The 23515-nt window shown below is 40.7% G+C and overlaps 2 protein-coding genes across 2 annotated transcripts in view; one reads left to right on the top strand and one right to left on the bottom strand.

Moving 5' to 3' along the window:
• ZNF609 (zinc finger protein 609) overlaps nt 1-23515 on the bottom strand; it is a 196995-nt gene that overhangs the window by 40141 nt on the left and 133339 nt on the right. Inside the window, 1 exon segment of the mRNA XM_028507153.2 lies at nt 10680-10905. Coding sequence (XP_028362954.1) covers nt 10680-10905 — 226 coding nt within the window.
• LOC114492693 (cytochrome c oxidase subunit 7C, mitochondrial-like) lies at nt 906-18401 on the top strand. Its single transcript, XM_036009091.1, has 3 exons — nt 906-910; nt 10076-10078; nt 17998-18401. Exon 3 carries the CDS (start codon nt 18032-18034, stop codon nt 18221-18223), a length of 192 nt encoding a protein of 63 aa, XP_035864984.1. The 5' UTR covers nt 906-910; nt 10076-10078; nt 17998-18031; the 3' UTR covers nt 18224-18401.

Below are 23515 nucleotides of genomic sequence, written 5' to 3'. Positions count from 1 at the left end.
AGAACGGCCTCTTGTTTCATAGAGTAGTCAGAGACAGAGGAGAGAAAGGAGAAGAGAGAGATGGTGTGTGTGCATGAGAGAGAGAGAGAGAGAGAGAGAGAAACTCACACCAGATATCTCTCACTGGTATTATTTATTAAGAGGCAGCAGCAATGGCCTGGGAGCAAAGCTCTGCCTGAGCTGGTCTGAAACTGCTGCTGTGGGAGAAGAGGCTAGCTGCCAAGGTTGTTAAATAGCTCCTGCTCATCACTGTTACTGCAGCTTGATCAATCAGGGCAGGGCCAGGCCCTGTTTTTCAGTAGTGTAAGCACTGAGACCGGAGGGTTCAACATCTTCCAGCAGATCTCGCCAAAACCAATGATTAACAAAGGCAGTTCCCTCTTCTGTCCCGAATGATCACAGAATTGTAAGTATCAGAGCTGAAAGGATCACAGAAATATGTAATCGAACTCCTCATTTTACAAACGAAGAAACTAAGGCCCAAACAGTTAAATGACCTTAAGGACAGGGCAAGAAAACATCAAGGCTCACAAACGGGGCCTTTTCCTCTTGTAATCTGATGGTGAAGCTGAATTAGCTACGGCTAGTGATTAGTCCCAGTTTATACCAGAGCTATATTTACTACTGCCTAGGTATCATTCACCTGAGTTCACACATAAATATCAGGAACAGAATTATTTGTTAAAGGATGGCAAAATAGGTCTGTCCTAGAGCCCATCTCAGACGGTTCTGTTACTGAAATATCAGAAGAATCTCCTCTGAAACCACCTTACCTACCCAGCAACCCTGTGGCCTGGGCAACTGAACTGCCTGACAGCGCTTTGCAAGAAGGAGGTGGGTGAGAATGCACAAAATGACCTCTCTCTCCTTCTGAACCGCCCCCCTTGGAGGTTAGTTTATTTTGCAATTTGTAAAATGAAACTGGAAAAAGTCTGTAACTGAAAAATTTCCTTGGGGCTTCAAGATAAATGACAGTGGACCGATAACATAATCCACAAGGGTACACAAGCACGTAACTGCCCCAAAGCATCCCCTAGGTGTAAGGTGCTAGGTGGAAAGAATGTGCAGGCCGTTGTTGTTCGGGGTGGGGGAAGGGTGGGAGAAAGTGAGTATTGATTTCCCGAATGTTTCCTTTGTGTGGTTGCTGTTGCCATGTGGTGGGCTGTTGCTATGAAGATTTGTGGTGCCAGACAATGGCTGCCAGGCTCTTTATGACTGTGCTATTGGAAGAGGGGTCTCTGCGGGGGTCAGGCTAGCAGGCAATTGGCTGAGCAGTGGAGAAAGCTTGGTCGGTCACTGTGTACCATCACTCTCCAGGTAAATGCTGCCTGAGGCAAGACCGAAGGTGTAGGAGTGTTAATTATAGGAAAAACAAGGAAAAACACAAACCAGTAGCTCTGTACCATCTTAACTTTCCAGTATAAAGAAAGTTAGATATTTTGCAGTTCACATACATATTTTCCTACAGCACAATCACACAGAAGAAGCCAAGGGTAACTCCCAAGGTTACTATTGCCAGGAGGAAGATGAATGGGCAGCCCCTTCCTTTTAGTGAGAATGATAAAGACCCACAGCCGGGATCTGCAATCAGATGAGGGCAAGAACAGCTGAGGCAGTTTCTCAGCGGCGATACCACAGGCAAGCTAACTTCCTGCTAAGCAAAACCACTGCCTATTACTCTGATAACAAGAAGCTGCAACCCACAGACCAAAGCACAGGGCTCAACCACAGAGTCTGAAGTAGGGCCAAATGTTTTGTCAGGTAAGAGGAGCGGAGCACACAGAAGCCAGCCCGGGTCTGTGTAGATGTCGGTATTCACTCAGCCTCTTCGTTCTTCCACACAGTTACTCCTTCCCACTCAGAGTATACACACACTTTATGTTCTACGAAAATTAAAGATCATCCAACCCCTATGCTGCCCGGAATGGTAAACCACTAGCTACATGTGACTATTTAAATAAATTTAAAATTCAATTCCTCAATTCCACATACCACATTTCAGGTGCTCAACATCAAATGTGACCAGATGACCATTTTGGACAGCATATTTCTAACACAAAAAGTTCTGGTGCAGACCTAGCCCAAGGCTCCCCATCCATCCCACCCACGTCAGACGTCTAAGACCAAGAGAAGTCACGAGACTTACCTAAGATCACACAGCTAGCTAAAGGCACAGTCTGTTCTAGAATCCAGCTCTCCTGACTCTAGTTCAGAGATGCGTGTTCTGCACTGCTATCCCTTTAAGGCACTATTATTCCTTGACACAGTTCTTCTGAAATAGTTCCAGATGCTCCTGTCTGTTGGAACAAACATGTATACCCTGATGTGGAGATGGGGATGCATAACCTTTGTATGTTTGTTTGTGCATGTCTATGATAAAACCTTTACCAAGAGCAAAAATGGAAAACTCCCACCTCCCCACCAAATCATTAAGCTAGAATTCAACTTCAGAAGACAGGCCAAGCTTATCACATAGCTTTTCATACCCTCTGGCATGTAAGGGAGTTATACTCACTTCAGCTTCAAAAACATGGTTTAGCACTACCACCTCTGTCTTTCTGATACTCTGGTAAAAAAAAGGCCAGACTAACTTCAGAGATGTTATAAGAAGGATTTCTATATGGAGTGGGAGGGTGAACCTGCATAAAAGATTATTCAGCTTTTGAGGGGCTGAGGAATCCTCTTCAAATACAGTTTTACAAAGAAGCCTAAGATGTAAATCACCGGTAAGTAGAAAGAACTGCTCTGAGCCGCATTTGGCGGGGTAGCAGAGGCGGGGGCTGGGCCCTGATCACTCAGCACCCCTCACTCCCCACGACTGCTTCTGAGGTTCTCCTATGTCTGGGTTCCTCGGAGTATAACTTCAAACCATTTTCTTTGAAAAGACCCGAAGGTTCTATCTCTGGCTTTCATAATTTCAAAATACTGGTGGTGGGAGCCACTGTTAGAAATTAAAAAAGCAAGTACAATACAAAACCCCTCATCATTTTTAGTTAAAACATAGCAAATGTTTTAGAGAGATTACAAAAAATCAGCATTTTTACCTACATGCCTGAAATATGTGGGCATCAGGCAAAGTCAATTTTATTAATTAAACATTTACTATTTTTTGTGTAAAGACTGAACTAGTCCTTGGGGAAATAAAATTATATATAAAATGCAATCGTCTAACTCAGCCATCTTATAGTCTAATAAAGGAGAAAACATAGGAATCCCAGGTGGAAATAAATAAGGACTAACTTTTATTTATGTCAAAAAAGACGGTGTACAGAAAAAATTGTTTGAAGAAATAATGACTGAAGACTCCCAAAATTTGAAAAAAAATTACAAATTTACAGATTCAAACAGCTAAGTGAACCTGCAAACAGGACAACCCCTCAAGGCCCATGTGACACATATCACACATCATAGTCAAATACTAAAAATGACAGAAATCAACCAGGAGAAAATCACATATTACTTCTGGCAGAACAATTTAAGAGATGAATGTGGTCTAAAAGAATTACTAAAAACAATTCTTCAGGCAGAAGGGAAACAATAGAAGGACTCTTAGAACAATCGGCATGAAGGAAGAACAACAAGTGTTAAGTATATGCATAAACATAATAAACTATTCTCTTGAGTTCTTCAAAGGATATATAATGCTTAAAAAGGAAAAAATTTTAAAAAGTTGTCTGATGCCCTGGATGGTGTGGTTCAGTGGACTGAACGCTGACCTGTGAACTGAGTGGTTGTTGGTTCGATTCCCAGTCAGGGTGCATGCCTGGGCTGCGGGCTGGGTCCCCAGTGGGGGGCCCATGAGAGCCAGCCACATGTTGATGTTTCTCTCTCTCTCTTCTCCCTCCCTTCCCCTCTGTCTAAAAATAAATAAGTAAATCTTTAAAAACTTAAAAAAAAGTTGATGACGTTTCTATGTATTTGATATAATACATAAAACCAGGGGTTTGCAAACTTTTTTGGTAAAAGAGCACGTAGTAAATATTTTTGGCTTTGCAAGTCCTATGGTCTCTATCTACTTTGTCTCTTGAGGGCAAAACTGGTTGATAATACACATAATGAGTGTGGTTGAGTTCCAATAAAACTTTACATATGGACATTGAAATTTGGATTTCATAGAATTTTCATGTCATAAAATTTTTAAAAAATATTTTTCAATTACAGTTTACTTTCAATATTACTTTGTGTTAGTTTCAGGTTTACAGCATAGTGGTTAGATAATTTCACATAATATTCTTCTTGTGAAGTTTTCCCCAAACATTAAAAAACACTGCCTGTTTCTGTAAGTCCTATGGGCCATAGGTGGCAAACACAGGGCCCGCAAGCTGAATCTGGCCCTCCGCCTTGTTTTATCTGGCCCAGAACCTTGTTTCTACCTGGCAGCAGCACTGAGCTCTCGCTTAACTGTTAAGAAGTAGTTACATCTATTCAGTCCTAAAATTACATTCGGTCCTTTGAAGGCAACTGCAAGCTTGATGTGACCCCCGGTGAAAATAAGTTTGACACCACTGCTATAGGCCACAGAAAAGCATGCGATGGGTATAAGACAATTACAGCAGAAAGAAGGGAGGGTAAGGGGACTTATATGGTGGTAAGATTTCTACATTGCACTAGAAAACTAACTATGCCAGGAGCTGATGAATTAAGAATCGAAGCTAACTAGGGAGGCCTGAGCCTAGAAAACTGGTAGGATGGTAATGTGGGTGATGAAGGTAGTTGTAATGAAGAGAAACAGAGGAGAAGGAAAGAGAACTGCAATTTCAGGAGCAAGATGATTATTCTTTTTTAGACATTTTAAATTTAAGAAATTGGCTTCTGGTGATGCTCAAGTCAGCAGTAAGAAATTGGATTAGGCAAAAGGTAAGGTCTAGAGAGAAAGTTTTCGGGACTGTCGTACAAGGGAGATGGCTGAAGCTATGCACATGTGAGACTGTACTTACGGAAACAAAGCTGCCAAGGTAACAACTTTTGGGAATTATAATGTATGAAGTTTAAGCAGAGAAGAGTGGCTATTTTTTCCTATTTTTCCTTAACTTGGGCCTCTATTTTGCACGGGGAAGCAGGGTATCCAGCTAAAAAGCTTCATTTCCTTGGCTTCCTTGCAGAAGGGGTAGCCAAAGAAATGTAGGCAAAAGTCTTAAGGTGTGGCTTCTGGAAAAGCTTGCCAAAGGGAAACATTAGGTGAGAGGCAAATGTTGTTTTATTCTTCTTTGGCCTGGAAAGTAAATGTGATGGCTAGAGCTACATTAGCAATTTTGCAATAAAAAATTAACTTTAAGGAACCTGGAACATCAATCACATTGTGAAGCCATCATTCCTGCCTAGGCTGCCTACCTTCAGAATTCTCTTACATTAAATCATTATTACTTTATCTTCTTTCCTAGCAGCCAAATTCCATTATCTCAGTATTTCCTCAACTTTCCCAACTGTGGTACACATAGTAAATGAAAAATATATTGTGGGTAAGGCTGCTTGTCTCAGGGGGAAAAAACGGTGTGGTACCAGCTGCTATAGGCCCTACCTAGAGGGCCAACAAGACAGAATTGAGCATATTTCTGCATCCTAAAACCCAAATGGAATTTTGAGAAATGAGAGAGATTTAGGAAAGTGCAGTATGACAAAGGCAAGAGAGAAGAGTTTCAGGAATGAAGCAATAGCCCTGGCAAGTGTGGTAAACCGAGGGCGTCACAGGCTGATTCTCGGTCAGAGCACATGTCTGGGTTGCAGGTTCTGCCCCTGGTCAGGGCACATTCGAGAGGCAACCAATCAATGTTTCTCGCATCGATGTCTCTCTCCCTCCCTTCCCCTCTTTCTAAAATCAATGAGCATGTCCTAGGATGAGGATTAAAAAGCAAAAAAGAATAAAGAAATAGTAGAGCTTCTAAAAGTCTAGAATGGACTGAGAGAAGACCTTTGGAAAATAGATGATTATCAGTATGGAAAATGTTTCAGTCAAATAGTGGCAGAAGAAATTTGATGGCAGGATGTTATTTGACACTGGGCCAGTAAAAGACATTGAAAACAGCAATGGCAAGGAGTGAAGAAAAGGCAAGAGAGAGATCATTAGATCAAAAGGGTAGCAAGGACAAGGAAATATTTTCATAGGAAGAAAGGGTTGTAGAGAGGAAAGAGTTAATAGAAAGGCAAAGAAAGAAGATGAAAAAACAAAATACTCATGGTGAAGTCTCAAAGAATCTTCAGAATAAGGAGAGAAAAAGGAAATAATAGGATAAGAAAAATGCATTTTAAGACAGAGAGGAGGGAAGCTGGAGTGTAAAGGTAGGCATCTTTGATCTTAATTTACAAGAATGAATTGGGCCAAGAATCCTGAAAGTGAGGTAAGTACTGGGGATGTGAGGGTAACAGGGAGAGGAAGGGAGACTGCTGAGCAGTATTGTGAGCTCAGCCTGTGTCAGCCAACAAAGAGCTGGGTTTTGGGAATTCTTCCACTTGCCAGTCCAGGATCAGGAGCTGAAAAATGGGAGGCAACGACTTCTTGAATTTGAGATTGGCAAGGTGAAGAGACTCACTTTTCTGATGGAACAAACCTATATACCAAGTATATAATGACATTTCATTGGTATTGATGTTTTTCAGTTTTTATTCTCATGACTGGTATACAAAACTGTTCATTTTCAAGATGCCACAGTCAGCTAGTACAGAATCCATGCTTATTCCAAGGGTTAAGCTACAGGTTCTCACAACTTGGAAGCTGAATAGGTCCTTACTGGTCACCAGTTCAAGAGATGAGGTAACTGAGGTCCAAACAAGTTAAGAAACTTGCCCAAAGTCACAATGACAGTGGCAGAGGTCTCCTGATTTCACTTCAGTGCCTTTGGCACTATCCCACAAGTGCTTCCAGGGAGCACATCTGCCAAAGTAAAATCCATCATCACCAGTGGTGATATACCCACTTAAGTGTGTGATCTAAAAAGGAAAACCTCTAGCATCCCCTGGAATTCTTTCTGAAAGTCGGCCTTGCCTTTCTTTAAAACACTATAGAAGCTAGTGAGCAATTCTGCCCCAGCAGAAGCGTACAGTCTGCCTTAAGGCTTCTTCATATACACTGTTTCCAGGATCCTGGGTCAAGGTAAGCCATGTGAACCAGAAGTAGCCTTGGGACCTATTATTTTGATTTGAAGTGTGGTGAGACAAAAAGAAATGAGGTGGAGTCAGACCTCTGTTCTGCATAAGTGCTAAGAATAAGTCTCCAAAGGCCAAGGAAATCATTCCAGGTTACATTTGGGTCTTCCTTAATAGTCCTAAGGTGGAGCCTAGTCCAGGAACTTCACAGTGCTGGCTGAATTACAAGCAGCCAAAAAAGAGATGGGACTTGCAGGAATTTCCCAATGCCTTCAAGGCAAGGTTTACAATGAGAGCCAGGGAAGAAAGAAGCAACACCGCAGTATAGGTAAGCAAAGAAACAAGAAAGGACTGAGGCCATGATCCCTACACCTGTTCTCAGCAAGGTGGCTCAGTTCTACATGGACCTGAGGGTCCTCTGTTCCCCTCAGGGGCCAAGCATTCACAGCTTCCCTCTAAGGGCTTTTCCACTTGAAGGTAGTAGTTTGCCAGGCAAAGAGGCAGAAGTACAAAGAGTATGGTAGCAAAACAAAAAGCCTAGAAGGCTAGAAGAGCTTTTTGTTTCCCCAAAGTATCTATACGTAGTTCTTATTATTAACTTGAGGACTGACTCAGTACACTAGCTAGATCTTACAGATCTGCAGAGAATGATCTTCGCAGGAAATCTCTGTTACCTGAAGATGAAAAGGAATGTGAACCAACTCTGATAAGAATTCAGACTTGGGCCAACTCACAGCTCAGGTGATTGCCCTCTGGAGCAACCAGAAAGCAGAGTATGTAATTGCAGAATAGTTCTCTTTCCCTTGGGATGGGTAAAAAAAAAAAAGGAAAAAAGAAAAGCACAAAACCCAATATGGTTAAGTGAGAAAAAATTTGATATTAAAAGTACAAGAACTTGCCCTGGCTGGTGTGGCTCAGTGGATTGAGTGCCGGCCTGTGAACCAAAAGGGTCGCCAGTTCAATTCCCAGTCCGGGTACATGCCTGGGTTTCAGGCCAGGTTCCCAGTAGGGGGTGCGCAAGAGAAAACCACATATTGATGTTTCTCCCCCTCTCTTTCTCCCTCGCTTACCCTCTCTCTAAAAATAAATAAATGAAATCTTTAAAAAAAAAGTAGGAGGACTAAAAATCTTAAAAGATTTAACTAAGTGAAAGTGATTTTAAACTTGATGGAAGTAGCATTTATTCTGAGTTTCAGAGAAGGTGAAGAATTTTGGCAAGTATTTGACATGGCTCCTAAGTTCAAATGATATTACAGTATCTATCAGATCTGTATTAACCTAGATCCAGAAATGATAATGACACAGATGCAAGCACTCATTCATTCAAATAAATATTTTGAGGGCCTACTACAGGTGCCGGGTATGAAGTGTTGGGGATATAATGGTGAGCAAAACAGAATCTCTGAGCTCATAGAACTTCTCAAGTAGTAGATGAGATACACATGAATAGAAAAATATAATTACAGATGGTTCCTGATTAACAATGGTCTCACTTAAGATTTCTCGGCTTTAGGACAGTGTGAAAGCCATATGCATTCAGTAGAAACCAAACTTCAAATTTTGATCTTTTCCCAGGCTATTGATACAGTGTACGATGCTCTTGTGACGCTGGACAGCAGCAGTAAGATGATCTTGCCCAACTACAGACTAATGCAAGTGTTCTGAGTATGTTTAAGGTAGGCTAGGCTAAGCTATCATGTTTGGTAGGGTAGGTGTTAAATGCATTTTCCACTTACGATATTTTCGACTTACGATGGGTTTATCAGGATGTGACCCCACTGTAAGTCGAGGAGCATCTACCTACACACACAACATTGCAAACTGCAATGAGTGCTGTGAAATAAAGCAGAGAGTGTATTAAAGGTGTATTAACAGGGGAACTCAGTAATAGGCTGCCAGTGACACCCGGAGAGCCTTTCAGAGCAAAAAAGTTATTTTTAAAAAACTGGCAGGGAAGGAGAACAGGGGTCTTCAGATAAAAAGGTATCCATTAGTCTCGGGAGAGTAAAAGGTGAGCCTCACTCTCTTGCAAAGTTTTCATCAGGTTCACATACACGAAAAGCATCTCGCCCTTGGAGAAAATCACCATCATAAAGATGGATACAATAAACAGGCAGGAAATTGATGTCTCCTATCTTCAATATATTGAGGCAACAGTCCCCGAAGGTTGCTTGATGGCACAGAGCTGTGGTCTGGAAATGTTTGTCATTCCAATAGACACTGGCTGTTGAGACGTTTGGCCACAGGCAGATGATATTTTAAAGATCAGAGATAGCCACTTGTGATTTCCAGACTGTGTATTGTATACACACACCCAGAGTCAATCTCTACAGTCAAGCTCTCTGTTCAGTTTCTCTGCACCAGTTTCTAACACAACAGGATTTTTTTTGTTATTGTCTCAGGCACATAATAAAACCTCATCAGCAATTATTCTAGAAGCTGAATCTTTACTACATAATTAATGATGAGCGCCAAGAACACAGAATTCTTAACCTATATCATATTCATTGCCAACTGCATAGTATACTTTAAATAAATACTGAATCACAACACATATTCAGAGGAACATATTTCTGTCAGAATGACAAGAATGAAAAGCCTGAATTTCCACAGGCAGCCGGACGAGATAGCTTATGACATAACCAGAAATACCGAGCTGGGCTCCTCTGGGCCTCCAGAGCCCTCAGAGTGGGGATGCTTTGAAAGCCTGGTTATTGATGCAGGACCTGAGGGGACTCTGAGGCCCAGCCTTTTTAACCACACATAGTTGATAAGACTTGGGTTTTTTAATAAAAAATGTATTTGCTGAAATCAAATTGCCACAGATAGTGTGAAAGGATCTGAAACACCTGGTAGGTCCCTTTGCATTCCTATTTTCTCAGGGTTGAGAACTTCTGAAAGAGAAGAGATTCTGTTCTCAGGGGCAAACAGAACATACAAAAAGTCTGGATCGTGGCCCTGGGCAGCAGCACCCTACAGTGAGCCAGCTGCTCAGCGGGTACCTGAGAATGAGACCACGTAAACATTTCCCTGTTGCCTAGGCCTACAAAATCTGTACTGACAGATGCATGAAGTGGCGTGGGTGGCTGGGCAATGAGGCAACCAGTGGGAAGGAGCTGGCTGCACCTCCAGGTGTTAAAAAAGGCAAGAGCTGCACATTCAATGAGCCAACACTAAGTCAATTTCAGAGTGCCTGTTTTCCATTTCCTTGACTCCCACAGCTGCCCTTTTATTACTTTTTCTCTTCCAGCCTGACCCAAAAGTTCATTTACTTGAGTTCTCCCATAAAAACATGATAGATAGGGGAGTGGAGAGCACAGACACAGTTTAAATTACCTGGCCGGCACCTATCAAATGACTACTTAAGCACCAGGGCCAACACTGTTGCACTGCTCTAGAGGGGAGACAATTAAAACTGGCATTCTCTACAAGCTGGGAGGTTTTACTAAGAAGTTTACTGTAATCCTCTGGGTAGGTGTCGCCAGCAGACTATGGTCACTTGAGACTACTAATACATATTGGTATTATTTAACAATAAAACTCCGCTGGCAGAAGCAGGCTGAGAAGGGATGTGAAAGCCACATGTAGATAGCACTTACCATCTTCTGTTTCCTGCCATACGATGCCCTCAAGGTTGACGCTTGTCCCGGGTTCACAGGGGCCCAGGCATTCTGGCTCGGTGGCTAGAGCCACATCACATGTGTTGACCCCGACTGATCGGGTACGAACCATAATCTGCTCACAAGGAGATGAGATGTCATTACTGACCACTGGTACCAAAAGGTGCAGCGGCAGCACTGCTGGTGTGGAGACAGGGGACTCCATCTGTGGGGGGAGAGAAAGCAGTAGCTGAGTTGCAGGAAGAACATTCGGAGGAAACACCTTTTCTGTATTTAATCTAGTCCTACATCCTTTCCTGCCAGAGTTCAGAGGCCTCTAAATATAAGACTTTGGTCTTTTCTTTCAAGTTCTACCTCATGACACCACCGCAAATCTACTAGTTCACATGAGTGCGCCCTGTGCTAGGAGAAGTTCTATTTCTTAATAAAAGTTTTCCTCATACACTGTGTGTGTCTAGAAGTATAAAAAAGAACCTTGTCTAATTTAAAAGTCTCTAGTGAAAGCAAAGAGGGCCAGTTTTCAGTAGGAACAGAGCATGCAGATTGATGAGAAAGAAAACGACCAGTTTCTGAGCCATGTTCTGCTGCCGCTGCCACTGTTTCCCAACAGTCTGTCATTCAGTAAGGCATCCACTAACCAGGTTTAAACCCCAAGGTGGGGGATACAAAGGGGGAGAAACATCCAGTTTCTCAAAATGCCACCTCAAGGACACTGGAGCTTTAATTCATCTTTAGCTAGAAAAAATCATCTTAAAAGTTATATAGGAGGGCTGAGAGCAACCTGATGAGACCTTCTATTACAACAGCAATTAGTTAATGAGAATGGCATTTTGGAATGTGAATCTAACATCAAATTTATCTACAGGAAACAGGAGGTGTTGTTACAGCCCAGAAGCCAATCCGTAGCAGTCGGCTGATGAAACTGATCACACACACACACACACACACACACACACACAAACAGCTGAATATAAGGACAATAATCCACCTCCAAAACTAGAACTTTTCACAAAGACACAATTTCTCAGATTCCAAGAAAAATGTAACACATTTAGAGTTAAAGTTATAACAAAGAGGCCAGTACTGTATTTTGCTATGTATAATGTGTTCCTGTGTATAACGTGCACCCACGTTTTGGGCCCAAACTTGCAGAAAAAAATATTTTCTTTTGATTTTTTAATCCAATTATTTATTTATTTATATTTAGAAACAAAACCAAATGTTATATTTGAGGGTATTGTTGTGCATACAGATAGTTATTGCTTTCTAGAGTTATACTTTTAACACATAAACATAAATAAAATAATTAAAAACATTTATATAGATATGGAATTAGTACTGCAAAGGTATAATATGCATCGTTATTTTTCCCTTGAAAATTTGGGGAAAAAGTGAGCATTATACATAACCAAGTACAGTAATCCCTTAACTAGTTAAATCCTAGCATTTATCGCGCTGACAAAGTAGAAACTCTGAGTCTGCAGTGCCCAGACCCTGGCTGAACACAGCGCACATGCAAAGGCACTCATACACACTGACTGATCTGGTACGACACCATCAGCAGACTTAGAAAATGACAGAGACCCTCTTCCTCTGTCAAAGACTTTTTAGTTCAGGTTGAATATACTCCTTCTATAGACCTACATTCAGAGAGAGCCACGCAATGAACCCATAAACCAAGCTGCTGGACAGCTCTACAACAGCACTTTCGTTCTGAGACGGTGTACCGCATGACCACCACTCTACCTATAAACCACTACTTCCTCTTAACACTGACAGCTGGGGATCGCATCCCTTCTCGGCAGTTAGCCCTGCCATCTTGGCTTGTAAGTCACTGCTATTTGCGGATCATCACTGTCAGAGCCCACAGACTGCTAAAACACCGATTCTGAGTAATCTGGTCCCTGAAAAGCTGCCAAAACATTATCCTTATCTGCTTGTTGTCACATACACCCACCTTGTACTTCCCTAACTCCGTCTTTTTCATAAAATGAAACGAAAGTGGAAGCCTGTATAATGAATCTTCTGCATGATGGTAAATGCCAAAAGGCATTTTTGCTCTCTTGAAAATCAGGCATTTAGAATTTAATTTGGCAACCTTCTTGGGAGTGGTGCATTCTTGAAAGACCCCTTAACATTTCCATGCACAGACCTGAAGGTAGAAATAACACAGAAAAAGTCAACTAGACTCCCTACTACTCCTGTGTAGTGCTGGAATTGGGCCCTAATCATTAAGCCCTTTCAGGAATGCTATAAGAAAGTGGATCAAAGCTCTTTGGAGAGAAAGCTTCCTGGAGAGTCTACCCTTGAGAGCTACTAGAAAGGGGAAATTAGAGACAGATTATACAGATCATCTTTACTCTTGGCCCTACCTCTGTTTCTCTGTTCTTTCTCTTCGGGAAGAACTGAGACAGAAATAATTTCACAGTCAGGGTGTGCATTTCCTTTGCTTAGAGTTTATTCTCTTTTCTATATTTTTCTTCTACTAGCAAGAGATATTCCTACAAGGTCCTCTTTCTGGGACACAGAGACTGACCTAAACCTTTTAGGCCACTCCTGTGAATTTTCTGATTGCCTCGTTTGAACATGTCCTGTTGCCAGTCTGCTCCACTGCTGAGACAGCAATCCCAAGCACAGAAGGAGGAAAGTCCCCAGGGAATCACCTATATACTCTCTCAGGCATCACGGACAGCTCTTTTCTGGAAGTGGATTCATTTTCTGCTGAGTTATTCAGTGCTGTGGGGGTCCAGAGAGAAGAAAAGCTACTAACATTCTAGGTAAAGCCAAGCCAAGGCCCTAGTTCCCTATCGATAGATCCAAAAAAAACATCTAAGATATTAAATAGGCAACACCAATATTGCATTCAAGCGCTTTGCCAAAATTAAACCCTGCTACAGAAATCTAAAGAGAAGAAACTTAGCTGAACTGGTCACTAAGAATAACAAGAACTAATACTCACGAGGAGCTGATTAACATGTATATGCATCAAACTACCTTACTGATTGATCAGAGTTACTACGTAGAGTTCAGAATCTCTGTGTGAGGATGACTTTGTGTAATTATTTAGTTAATTAAAAGAGATTTGTGTGTCTGGTGGGAGAGAAGTGAAGAAATCTACCTGTGGGTTTGGAACTATTCAGTTTCCTTCCACTTTGCAACAGAAACCTAAGGAGAAATCACGGCGCAGCACAATAATGTTTAATTAGAGCTCCGGCTCTGATAATTACCGTTTGGTCACATCCATAATCTACATTAAGCCACAGTGCATAATAAGCAGCTCTGTGATAATTTATCTAATAACCTAGGTGGCTTTACAGGATTTCATATTCTCCTATTCATTGGAACAAACAAAGCTTCATTTATCACTCTCCAGGAGAGAATAAAAATCAGAAAAGGACTCATTTTGCCATCTTTGCCATATACTTAGGATATAAGAGCAGGGATTGTCAGGAGATTGATGCTAGCAGGGAAAATAAGGAGCAGGCATACAAAAAGTTACGATAATGAAGCACCTTAACAACCAGGGCAACGAAAGCTGGGCCAGCTCTCACGCTGAAATGCTAAGTGCCATCAAGGCATCTGGGGCTCTTTGAATGGGGAGGTGAAGAACAAAACCAAAAACCTGAAAAGAGAGAGCATTTAAAAGTGGGAATCTCTTAAGTCTCCCAACAATTTATGTCCTTTATCTTTTAATGGTATTTCTTTTCAACTCACCTTTAGATATTAGCACCTATCAGGGATATGAGTGCTGATAGGCAGGTGACATGAACTGCGGACTAGAGACAACAAAGAAAGGCCAGAGTCATTAATCTCCCCACAAGAAGTAACCATACACCGATTTCAGCTGCTTCCCACACATGAGAGGCACTGCTGGAGGAATAATTTCAAGGCTGCACCAGAATTTTGGGGGTAGAGAATGCAGTGAAGGAATATTTGGTTCACACCCTTCCCTCTCCTCTATACAAACATGAGTCTGACATCTTCCCCTTCACAGTCAAAAGGCAGAAAGGAAGCAGGTTCTCCTGGTAACTGCAGTAGCTCTAAGAAACCCTTCTTTCCTCCAAGAAGGAAAGATAATGGGGGGACAGTGGTTAGACGAACATTCATACTTATTCAGAATTATCAGATAAGATCATGTAGAAAGTAGAATGTCATCAATATACTAAATACTATATTAATAAGATGTTGTCTTTCTTCAATAACAGCAAAGGTCCTCCAAGATTTTACAGTCACTCAGCATCGATGACACTAACAGTGATACAGATTCCTGATTCATGGGCGAATATGTAAACACTCCCCCGACACATTATGTAAAACCTGACTTGCCCACGAAGTTTTCATTGTGGATTATTAAAAAGAGTAGTATTTAAAAATCACATTTATTAACTTATTATGTTATTGGTCTCTGAAATTAAAATAGAGGAAAATATCCTCAGTTATTTGAACTGCTTCATGTTGACTGGGATTTTGAAACAAAAATAAGTTTACACTGTATTTTTAAAAATAATTAAGGATTTTTTCGCTTATTCTGAAAATCAACAATTCCTTGTTTTGAGAGGCTGGCAGGTAGAAATCAAGGAATACCTGAAGTAAAGGGAGACATCTAAATCCCTCCTTTCCATAAAACTCTTGTCAGAATGCAACAAAATATCTGAAGTAAATCCTCAAACAAATCGGTCCCTTTCAAACACGGAGTACTCTTTGCACCAAGGCTGGCTTTTACCAGCACTGGGCCTGGGGGCAGGCCAGCAAAGTGCCCAAGACACCCAGAGACCTGCCTCCGCCTGCCTCTGCCTGCCTCCGCCTGCCGGCTGTCTGTTAGGCCCAGTTACTGAAAGACCCGTAGGCGGTACTTGAACCCATGAGGTAGGTTCTCAGTGAGTCACCAGGTAGGGACAAGTGGTGCTCACCAGGATCACTAAAGGGCCCATCTTGGTGCCTGTGCTAGATCTGAGGCTGCTCAGCAAATGTTCCAGGGTGTACCTTTGTGGTGGGGTGAGGTCTCAGGGAATTGTCAGGGTGAGGCCAACACAGTTTATCAGGCCCAAACAGACCAAGATTTGGCTGTGTGAAGGGAGAACTCTGCACAGTCTGGGCATGCAAGGGAAAAATGTCCCCTGTCCTGTAGCCACACAAGTCAGTCCGTTCCAGATTTTTCCCAGAACCTTCTTTGAACTTCCCTCTACTTTAAAAAAACAAAACAAAACAAAACAAAAAATAAAGGACGGAAGGAAGGATGGATGGAAGGAAAGGAAGGGAGGGAGGAAGGAAGGGAAAAGAAGAAAAAAAGAAAGGGAAAGAAAGGAGGCAGGGAGGGAGGAAAGGGAAGGAAAGGAAGGAAGGAAGTCCTTTCAAAGCTGGTTTGCTGAGCTTACAGATTTCACTCTGGCCACTTGGAAGAAGAATTTGATTGTAACTCTGGTTAATTTCCAAGACATCTTATAGCAAAAGGCAAAGAGGAAAAAGAAAAAAGGTATGGTAGCTGACACCATAATCAGACATCAAACAGTTCTTAAAAAGCTACATATTCTATTCACAGAAAACTTACTTTAGTACTCCATTCAAACCAGTCTGCACCTGGTCAGGATCAGCAGTGAAGGCTAAGTGTGCACTAGAAAATTTAAGTACAGTGAACGTATCATTTGAAGACTACAGACTAACTATAGGGTGTTGTGCTGCAGTGATCTCCATACAGTTTCAGGCTTAGACCCTGAAGACCTCTTCTGGTAAAGAGGGGGTAGTGAATCAAAGCACCCTAAATATTCAAGCCCATCTAAATTCCCAGTGTGTGGGAATGGATTAATTATGCAGGAAATTTAACAAAGGGAAAAAAATCTCATAAACGAAATCAATACACAACATAAATCACATGGCAGTGTCCATTACTGTGGCAAAGATTTTGCTAAATGAAGCATCTATTTTGCTCTTCTAGTCTTCTCAGTCTATAGTCTCCTGCCTGCTTGAAATTCACGTTTTCCTTCCGTAAAACTATTAACTTTGAAGCTGATGAGTGATGAAAGGGACCTAACTACTATCTCTGCAACTAATTTTTTCCCCCTACGGAAGGTTGATGATAATCTTTACCATTCCTGTATTGTTCCCAGGAAAGTGCTGGAATTAGCTTCTCAAGAATAAAGAATCTGAGAAAAATTCATTCTCTGGCTGCAATTACTTCCTCTGCTGAGCATACTTTTTACCTCCTTTCACACACTCATTTCCTAAAAAGCCAGGGCTGGAGCTTTTCATTGCTACTCCATTCTCTTACCCCCGAGGACACAAAAACAAACAAACACACAAAAAATAACCCACAAATCAAATAAGGTAAACACAACAGAAAACTGAAGCCTGTTTTTGAATTATTCAGAAACACAGTTTTTGGAAGAAAAGTCTCAATTTACTTATAACATAAATGGATCAAACTGTACTAAAAACATAATCATCATTCATACTGACGGTCCTATGAGAAAACATAAGAATTCTAAATTGAGACATCACAAACCACATCTTGCTCTCCAGTACCTTGGGAAAGAGAAATGGGAATGATGCTCCCTGCTTTAGCCAGCTGTTCTTCTATTTTTTGGTCTTGAGAAATCTTTAGAGTCTTAAAAATTGAGAACTTTTTATAGAACTATTATTTATATAGACTGTATGTACTGGTATTTACCATATTATAAATTAAAACAAATATTTTAATATTTATAGTTAACTCACTGAAAACAACTAACAATTTTGAAATGATAAAATTAGAGAGAGAGAATAGGTTAGTAATGGCCAGGAGTATGGGATGCAGATAAGGTTAGGATAGGGCCATACAAGGGATCCTGGTAGCGATGGAACTGTTCTGTATCTCAACTATGTGTAAATACCTAAACCTACATGTGATAAAATTGCACAGAACACACATATACACACTCCAGTACAACTAAAATGGGGGAAATCTGAACAAGATAGGTGGATTGCATCAATGTCAATATCTCCGCTGTGAGCCCTGGCTGGTGAGGCTCAGTGGATTGAGCACTGGCCTGCAAACCAAAGGGTCACTGGTTTGATTCCCAGTCAGGGCACATGTGTGGGTTGCAGGCCAGGTCCCCAGTAGGGGGCATGGAAGAGGCAACTGCACATTTCTGTTTCCCTCTCTTTCTCCCTCCCTTCCTCTCTCTCTAAAACTACATAAAAATCTTACAAAAAAAAAAAGAAGAACAAAATTGGAGGAAGCACGCTACTTAATATCAAACTACACTATAAGGCCATAGTAATCAAAACAGATTGCTACTGGCATAAAAACAGACACATAGAGTTTATGCCCGTTTCGCAGGGCTTCCAACAGCAAAATGTTGGGACAGAGCATTCGGAGATTCACAACCTCTGTGGTCCGTAGGAGCCACTGTGAGGAAGGTCCAGGGAAGAATTTGCCATTTTTGGTGGAAAACAAGTGGTGGTTACTAGCTATGATGACTTTGTATTTTGGATCTGGATTTGCTGCACCTTTCCTTATCGTAAGACACCAACTGCTTAAAAAATAAGGATGTTTTAGTTAATCCATAAAACAGATATGAAGAAGAGCATTTTAAGAGGTGCAGTCTCTTTGAAAAAAAAATAGATCAAACTGTTGAAATCGACATACTAGATGTGTTTGTAAATAAACTTAATGGCATGAATCCATAATGCCTCTTCTCTGAAATACAAAATGTGATAATTGGGGGGGAAAAAACCAGACACATAATTCAATGGAACAGAATAGAGAGCCCAGAAATAAAACCACACCTTTATAACCAATTAATATTTGATAGAGGAAGCAAGCACATACAATGGGCTAAAGATAGATTATTCAATAAATGGTATTGGAAAAACTGGACAAATACATCCAGAAAAATGAAACTAGGCTACCTTCTTACACCACACACAAGAATAAATTCAAAATGGATTAAAGATTTAAATGTTTAGATCCAAAACCATAAAAATCATAGAAAAAAAACATAGATAGCAAAATCTTGGACATTGCTCTAGCAATATTTTTTTCTGATACATCTCCCTAGGCAACAGAAACAAAAGAAAAAAATAAACAAATGACATTACATCAAACTAAAAAGATTTTGCACAGCAAAGGAAACCATCAACAAAATAAAAAGATAACCCACAGAATGGAAGGACATATTTGCCGATATATCTGATAAAGTGTTAATACCCAAAATTTATAAAAAACTTATAAAACTCAAGTCCAAAAACCCCCCAAACAGCCCAATTAAAAAGTGGGCAAAGGACCTGAATAGAAACTTCTCCAAAGAAGACATGCAGATGGCCAATAGACATATGAAAAGATGCTCAATGTCACTAATCATCAGTGAAATGCAAATTAAAACCACTATGAGCCCTGGCTGGTATAGCTCAGTGGATTGAGCTCAGGCTGTGAACCAAAGGGTTGCTGGTTCATTTGCCAGTCAGGGCACATGCCTGGGTTGCAGGCCAGGTCGCCAGTGGGGGTCACATAAGAGGCAACCACACATTGATGTTTCTCTCCCTCTCTTCCTTGCTCCCTTCCCCTCTCTCTAAAAACAAATAAATAAAAATAAAAAAAAAACCCACTATGAGCTATCATCTCACACTTGTCAGAATGGCTATCATCAATAAATCAACAAACAACAGACTTACAGTCAAGTAGGTGGCACAGGTAAACATGGCTCACCTACTTGCACATCACAGTAAAAATACAAACAACAAAATAATGTCACCCAGAATTGTCAGAAAATCAAGCTGTATGGAAGGCTGACAACCAAGAAATTAAAGAAGTCACATTCATTCAGACGGGCGCAGGGTGGGCAGAGATGTAGAACAATCCCACACCCATGTGTGGTAGATGAAAATAGGGAAGAATATCCTGGGAGTGAGGGATCTTAGACTCATACAAGACTACCCAGCCCAGGGTTCCAATGCCAGGAAGGTAAGTCCCCATAACTTCTGGTTGTGAAAACCAGTGGGGGTGGGATAGCAGAAGAAACTATAGGATTCTCAGGCATCCCCTCTTAAAGGGCCTGCAATGGACTTCGGCAGACTCACTCCCTCTAAGCTATAGCACCAGGGCAGCAACTGGAAGGACACCAGTGGTATATAGGAAGAAACTGAAGTGTCTGGCAACAGAGCAAGTGCTGGGGTACAACTTCCTCTTGGATAAAACTCCAGAGGTCAGGTAGTGGCCATGGAGCCACAGAGCAGCCTCACCATATCTGAGACTCCATCAACCCAGTTCACAGGGGTTGCCCTAGCCTGGTGATTACCTAAGGCTCCACCACGTCCAATTTAGTGGTGCACTTTTTTATATAAGGCATGCTACTAAGACAGGGTGTTAAAGCATCTCTACCTAATACATGGAAACACAAACAGGGAGGCTGCCAAAATGAGGAGAAAAAGAAATAGGATCCAAATGAAAAAACAGAAAACTCCACAAAAAAACCTAAACAAAATGGAGATAAGCAATCTATCAGATGCAGAGTTCAAAACACTGGTTATTAGGATGCTCAAGGAACTCATTGGGTACTATAACAGCATAAAAACAACCCAGGCAGAAATAAAGGTTATACTAAATGAATAAGGAAAAAATTTAATTAATTTTTTCATAAAATAAACAGGGAATCAACAGTGGGGTGGATGAAGCCGGGAATCAAATCAATGATTTGGAACATAAGGAAGGTAAAAAATTCAATCAGAAAACAGCAAGAAAAAAGAATCCCTCAAAAGAAAAAAATCTACGATGTGGTAAGGTGACTCTTGTGACAACTTCAAGCATTCTAACATTCACATCATAGGGGTGCCAGAAGGAGAAGAGAAAGAGCAAGAAACTGAAAACTTATTTGAAAAAATAATGAAAGAAAATTTCCTTAATTTGGTGAAGGAAATTGACATACAAGTCCAGGAAGCACATAGAGTCCCAAACAAGATGGATGCAAAGAGGACCACAACAAGACACATCATAATTAAGATCCCACAGGTTAAAAAAGAGAGAGAATCTTAAAAGCAGCAAGAGAAAAGCAGAGAGTTACCTATAAGGGAGTTCCCATAAGACTGTCAGCTGATTTCTCAAAAGAAACTTTGCAGGCTAGAAGGGACTGGCAAGAAGTATTCAAAGTCATGAAAAGCAGGGACCTTTAACCTATATTACTTTATCCAGCAAAGCTATCATTTAGAATCGAAGGGCAGATAAAGTGCTTCCCAGACAAGGTAAAGCTAAAGGAGTTCATCATCACCAAGCCATTATTACATGAAATGTTAAAGGGACTTATTTAAGAAAAAGATGACCAAAACTATGAACATTAAAATTGCGATAAACTCACAACTATCAACAATTGAAGCCAAAAACAAACTAAGCAAAGAAGCAGAAATAAAACAGAATCATAAATATGGAGCTCATTTGGATGGTTACCCATTGGGAGGGGGAAGGGGGAGAATGGGGGAAAATATGCAGGGATTAAGAGGTACAAATCGGTAGGTACAGAATAGGCAGGGGGATGTTAAGAACAGTACAGAAAATGGAGTAGCCAAAGAACTTATATGTATGAACCATGGACATGAACTAAGGTGTGGGATTGCTGGTAAGAATGGGAGGTACTAGGTGGAGGGGGCAAAGAGGGAAAATTGGGACAACTGTTATAGCATAATCAAAAAATACATTTTTTAAAAAAACAAATAACAAGTGTTGCGAGGTTGTGGAGAAAGGGGGGAACCCTTTTGCATTGTTGGTTGGAAGGCAGATTGGTATAGTCACTGTGGAAAGCAGTATGAAGATACCTCAAAAAACAAAAAATGAACCCGCCTTTTGACCCAGTGATCCTACTTCTGGGAACATATAAGAGGGAACTCAAAACACTAATTTGAAAGAACATAAGCACCCCTATGTTCATTGCAGCACTGTTTACAATAGCCAAGATATGGAAGCAGCCCAAGTGTCCATCAGTAGATGAGTGGATAAAACAACTGTGGGACATTTAAACAAAGAAATACTACTCAACTGTTAAAAAAAAAAAAAAAAGAACATTTTATCCATTGCGACAGTATGGATGGACCTGGAGAACATTATATTAAGTGTAGTAAGACAAATACCATATGATTTCACTTGTATGTGGAATCTAGTGAACAAACTGAACTAACAAGCAAAGTAGAAATAGACTCATAGAGTAAAAGAGCAGGGTGACAGCTAAGCAGGGAGAGGTTAAAGGGTTAAGTGATTGAGCAAAAAGGAAAAAGGACTCATGGACATGGACAACAGTGGGGTGATTGCGGTGGGGTGGTAAAAGGGGGCTGAATGGTAATATAAGAAGTGTAATAAAAAATTTTTAAAAAGAAAGAGAGAAAAGACTGGCTAGGTTAGCCAACAACTCAATTGCACAGATGTTTCAATGTGTACTTTCTATTTTGTCACATACAATATAAAATGGCATGTATTCAAAGGTTGAGATTAAATTAATAATTTTTACTGCTTTATTAAAGATATTACAAAGTGAAACTGGCTTTATGCCCCAACTGGGTAGATCAGTTGCTTAGAGCATTGTCCCCAACCCATGGCTGGGGGTTCAATCCCTGGTCAGGGCACATACAAGAACCAACCAATGAATGAACCGGTAAGTGGAACACAAATCAACGTCAGTGTCTCTCTCTCTCTCCCCCCTCTTTCCTTCTCCATTCTTCTCTCTCAAATCAATTAAAATTTTTAATAAAATACAAAATAAAGTATTAAAATAAAGTGAAACTAGCTTTATAATTTTTTAAATCTATTACTAAAAGGGCATATCAATGAAGAATGCAATGGCTAGTAGTGCAATTTGGTGCCACTGATTTGATTCATGTCAAGATGCCAACATTTTACCCACCACTGCTTTTGCACTCAATGGAGTGAAAGGGCAAATGATGTTTTAGTATTATTATAAAAATAGTTTAGTATTATTATAAAAATAGTTTTGACCTAGCAGAACCTCTGAAAAGGTGTCAGAGATACCTAGGGGTCTAAGGGTTATATTTTGGGAACTAATCAAGTTTCATGTTCTGGGACTGGGGGAGTGATCAGCTTCTCCAGAAGCATATGCCTATCTCATTCCTAAACAAAACAGGGATTCTGGTGGCAAGAAGTTGAGGGAGACTGCCTGTTCACTAGGCAAACAAGAGCGTCCTGGTTTGGGTGAAGGAAAGAGAGACACAGAGATAGGGAGAATTATTAGCAAGAGTGAAGTAGGAAAGAGCACTCCAAAAATCCATTCACTAAGGATCTTATAAATAAGGGATATTTATGAGTTAGGGATTAATACATTTCAGCAACTGGAACTAGTATTTTAAAAATTGGGGAGAATGAAGGGCTCAGTTAAATGTTTAGAAAATAGACAAATTAATGATGGACATTAACAACGGAAAAAATTGACCCTTACCCTTGAATGAGGGGAGGGGAAACCCGTGCCTGTTTGTTTTCACACTGCCAAGGATAAGACTTCTCTAAAATTATAACATGGTAGTTCAGAAATTATACATGCCATTATCTAAAAGAATTTTTTAAATGGGTCTTTAATTAGACAGGAGTCATCATTTCCTACAGAAATCTTCCTTGTCTTCACTATGTGAGCTAGAGGTGTAGAGCTACAGCTCCAAAAGTGGTGTGAAGGGTGTTGTGCAGCGTGAATTAGCTCCTGATCATGGACACCGTAGCACTGTAAGACCAAGAGGGAAATGGCCACCTGCTATGATAGGCTTCATTGCCCAAGTGTCTCCTGGGTGATTTTGTGTTTTGAAGATTGCAACTATCAACAATTAGTGTATGAGTGGATATTAGAATATCCACC

Source organism: Phyllostomus discolor, chromosome 1 (assembly GCF_004126475.2).
Source record: "Phyllostomus discolor isolate MPI-MPIP mPhyDis1 chromosome 1, mPhyDis1.pri.v3, whole genome shotgun sequence".
NCBI classification, from domain to species: Eukaryota; Metazoa; Chordata; class Mammalia; order Chiroptera; family Phyllostomidae; genus Phyllostomus; species Phyllostomus discolor.
The sequence above is the reverse complement of the archived record's forward strand: the minus strand, read 5'-3'. Positions and strand labels throughout refer to the sequence as shown.